At 50.5% G+C, this 4,081-nt stretch overlaps 1 protein-coding gene across 1 annotated transcript; it reads right to left on the bottom strand.

Moving 5' to 3' along the window:
* Positions 1 to 883: 883 nt before the first annotated feature.
* On the bottom strand, positions 884 to 1,519 carry LOC147987311 (uncharacterized). Its single transcript, XM_087542346.1, has one exon. It carries the CDS (start codon positions 1,517 to 1,519, stop codon positions 884 to 886), a length of 636 nt encoding a protein of 211 aa, XP_087398472.1.
* Between the last annotated feature and the right edge of the window lie 2,562 nt (positions 1,520 to 4,081).

A 4,081-nucleotide genomic window follows, 5' to 3' on the forward strand; every position in this document is an offset into this window, starting at 1 on the left:
GGTATGAAGCAAGTTTTAAAATTACACGAACATTTTGTTACATTGTATACATTGGTGTCATCCCCTCGAACACTATCGAATTCCTATGTTTCCACAACTCTCACATGACCAAGAGGTGTAGTGCACGTAGAGATTTGGCGTGTCTTCCGGCTAATGCATGCCTCATAGTCCAAGACTGGCATATCCTGGCCCAGACCTCTCTAGCGAACACGCATTGGATCAATAGGTGGAAGACCCCTCCTCGCGAGTCTATCCGAGGTACACACCCGATCTCGAAGGGCCAACCATGCAAAGAAGCGACATCATAGGGGTGCATGCGATGACCATAGGCCTATCGTGGGAGAAGCCTGAAGTGTTGCGAATTTCGGCCAATAGGCCGAGCGCGCCGAGAAAGCCCTGTCCTTCTCCCATGACCATGTCAATTTGGTGTGTGGTCGTCTAGTCTGGGTCAGCACGTTTCCGTCCATGTCAGGCCCGATGTCCCGGGCCCAAGTGGCCTCCGCTAGGGCCCCAACAACAATTCGTGATTACTTCGTTCGTTTGGGTATTCTCTCATACACAGATGGAGCGAGCTCCTATATGCGGTAGCCGCACACCCACCGGTCCTCCCAGAAGAGAGCGGTGCGTCCATCGCCGATCACCATCCTCGCAGCCGCCCGAAAGATCCATCTGGCCTCCTCGGGGATGTTTAACTTGAATTCCACCCATGGCCTGGACTGATCCACTCGCTGTAGCCATAGCCACTTAGTCTGTAGGGCAACATTCATCCACCTTAGATTGAGCACTCCAAGCCCTCCTACCCACTTCAGCCGACTCAGCGATTCCCATGCCACAACACATTTGCCGCCACCAGCATCTTCCTTCGGCAGATTTTGATCATCGCCTAGATAGTCTTTGGCGGCAATCCCATAGAGAGCATAGAGTGCACCGGGATAGTGCTCAAAACTGATTGGACCAGAAACAGGCGGCTGCTCTTGGGCAGAGTCGCGGCCTTCCAGGTAGGCAGGCGCGCCGCCATTTGGTCGACCAACTCCCAAAACTGCGCAGTTGTTTGCTTCCTTAACGAAAGCGGGAGTCTAAGGTACCGGCAAGGGAAAACGCCACATGTACAGCCCAGCAGCCCAGTCACCAGCTGCATATGATCCTGCGTGCACCGAATTGGCAGGGCTGAGCTTTTCTGTAGGTTTATCTGTAGGCCTGACGCGTGACCAAACAGGTCCAGCACCGCGACGCAGGCCCTCAGGTCCCTCTCTGTTGGTTTTAAGAATACCTTGACGTCGTCGGCGTACATGGATACTCGCTGCTGCAGCCCTGTCCTGGCCAGTGGGGTGAGGAGTCCGGTCGTGGCCGCACACTCGAACAGGTGATACAGTGGTTCCATGTAGAGAATGAATAGCATGGGGAGAGAGGGATGCCTTGTCTCAAGCCCTGGCAATTGAAGATCGTGTCCCCTGCTATTCTGTTGACGACGATTCTGGTAGTCGAGGTTGCCAATAGTCCACAGATCCAGGAGAGCCATTTTGGTCCAAAACCCAGCGTCAAAAGTACCTCCACCAAAAACGGCCATTGAACAGAATAGAAAGCCTTCGAGATGTCCAATTTGAAGAGGACCGTTGGGTCCTTTAGTGCATGTAGTCTGCATGTCGTGCCTTGAACGAGCATGAAGTTGTTGTGTAGAGTGCGGCCCCGGACAAAAGCAATTTGGTGGTTTCTGACCAGATGTGGGAGATCATCAACAAGCCACGTGGCAAGGATCTTGTCAAAGATCTTGATTGCACCATGGTTGAGGCTCACCGGTCTGAAATCGCGAATGTCCACCGCCCCAGGTTTCTTTGGTAGCAACGTGACCGTGGCCTTATTGCATGTAGCCCACGTATATCTCCACCATGGAACTCGTGCAGGGCCCTCATGAAATCCTCCCTGATGATATACCAGCAGACAGCATAGAAACGCCCTGTGAATCCGTCTGGCCCTGGCGCCTTATCCAGGGGCATATTCCTGATCACCCGTTCCACCTCTTGCTCTGAGAACGGCTCCTCCAGGTGTGCCAAGTCTCGAACTGGCAGCTGGAGCAGCTCCATGTTTAGGGCTTGTGTCCGTTGTGGCCGATCCAAGTAGCTTCGTGTAGTACGCGTCCACCACATTGCAATACTTTCCTGTCCCGTGCGCACCTTCCCCTCTGAGGTGATGGAAAGGATCACGTTCTTCCTTTGCCTGTGGCTTGCCTGGCGGTGGAACAAGGTCGTATTGGCTTCCCCTTCTTTAAATTGGAGTATCCGGGGTCACTGCCTCGCAAATGTGCGCTCTAACAAGCATAAGCCAAGGAGCTTCTTCTTGAGGATGTTGCGTAGGCCCCGCTCCTGATCTGCCTCGAGTCTATTGAAAAGTTGCAAGAACATATTGTATAAATATATTTTATGTGTGGTGAACATTTTTTTGAATTCAAAAAAAATATATTACTTGATCAAATTCAAAAAAGCTGTGTCGCGCTGGGGTTCGCGTAGGCTGGGCCGCTATGCAGCTGCCCCGTGCTAGTCGTCGTGCATGCTGGTGCCCCAGCCGCAGTTCAGTCGTTGTAGGCTCCTGTGCCTGCAGCACGACATGACTGCCACGCCTGGGCCGCCTCGGAGCAAGCATGCGTGATGGCCGTTGTGCTTGCATGCTAGCTAGCGAGCCGCTGGTCGCCGCTGCTCTATGTGCTTCCGACGGGATGGCGAGCCGCTGAGTGCACTGGATGGCTGGCCGCCGCCGCGTGGTTGCGGCCGCGCTGGCTGGCTGACCGTGTGAGCTGCAATGTCTTCTTGAGGTGATGTTGCTGTTGTGTGTGCTCTCAACTTGCCCCGACAGTGTCGCACACAGAGTATTCGATGTTCGCATGTAGAAACAAAAGTGGAGGTTCAAAGTAGGGGTGTGGTTATCTTGCAGGAAAAATGAGGGGTCAAAACGGATGTGTTCAGGCGTATCCGCGGATGTTTGAGGGAGCAAATTAGTTAGATGCCACTGTAAATGCTTGAAGTTATTATCCCATCCTCAAATGTGGTGGTTTTGCGTAAATACCTCCCGTCTGGTCGTTGTGGATAAGCAGTGGAATTTGGTCTTTAATGTGAAGAGTTTTGGTCTATACTTTTTTTGCAGGGTAAAAAGAGTTTCATTACATAATGATAGGGTTATAATCTCGAGCCACCAAATCCTCACAACACGGAGGAGTCGAATTCAACCATACCGCAGTACAAGCCTCGGTACGGCTATAAAAAGTGAGTTGATGTGCTACCCTATTTTGATCTCTAGTAATCTTAAGTGGAACAAACTCTTGATTAATCATAAGAGCTTTAATCTCAGCATCTAAGTGACCGTAGGCCGATCTGACCAAAGTGTTTTCTTCAAAAGTAGCCAGGGCATTTATAGAATCTGATTGGACAATGATAGGCTTGTCCGAGTGCTGAATAGCCAAGGCCACACCTTGCATCAACGCATGGATCTCTGCTTCTAAGGCATCATTACAGTTGAAGATGTATCTGTAGGCAGCGAAGATCAACTTACCACTCTCACTCCGAAGTACCATCCCAGTGGACGCGCACCCATCGTGAGCCGAGAAGAAACTCTATAGTTAATTCACATGACTTAAATTTCACAAGCACCAAGAAGAAAACGAAGCTAGAAAGAAATGCACTGTGCATTTTGCAAAACCTAATTCAGTTGTGCTTATAAATCTTGCCATAGCGATCTATACCTTTTTTGGATTTGGTCTGGTTACAACGGACAAAACAACTTTGTGCCATCAATAAAGAGTCAATTACACCACCGGTGCTGAAACTTGGCGAGATAGGTCACTTTAGTGCCTAAACTTGCGGCATACATTGAACTGATGTTACAACTTGACTCGAGCGTGCAAATACGATGCAAAACTCGTTTGAATACGCATACAATGCTGACGAGACATATGACAGGATGGCATGAGGCCCATTGTCAGTGACCGGACGGTGTAGACCAAGCTTGTGGCGTTTTTTGTTTGCTAAATCACCCTCAATTATTACCTTTTTCGCAGGGAAAAGCTCCTAACGGGTCGTCTCGCAAGTTCAGC

Source organism: Triticum urartu, chromosome 2A (genome assembly GCF_056163025.1).
Source record: "Triticum urartu cultivar PI428250 chromosome 2A, HENAU_Tu73, whole genome shotgun sequence".
Taxonomy (NCBI): domain Eukaryota; kingdom Viridiplantae; phylum Streptophyta; class Magnoliopsida; order Poales; family Poaceae; genus Triticum; species Triticum urartu.

What these genes read in the sequence shown, in the direction of transcription:
- LOC147987311 (XM_087542346.1), bottom strand. Translation starts at nt 1,519, where the DNA reads ATGGCTCTCCTGGATCTGTGGACTATTGGCAACCTCGACTACCAGAAT.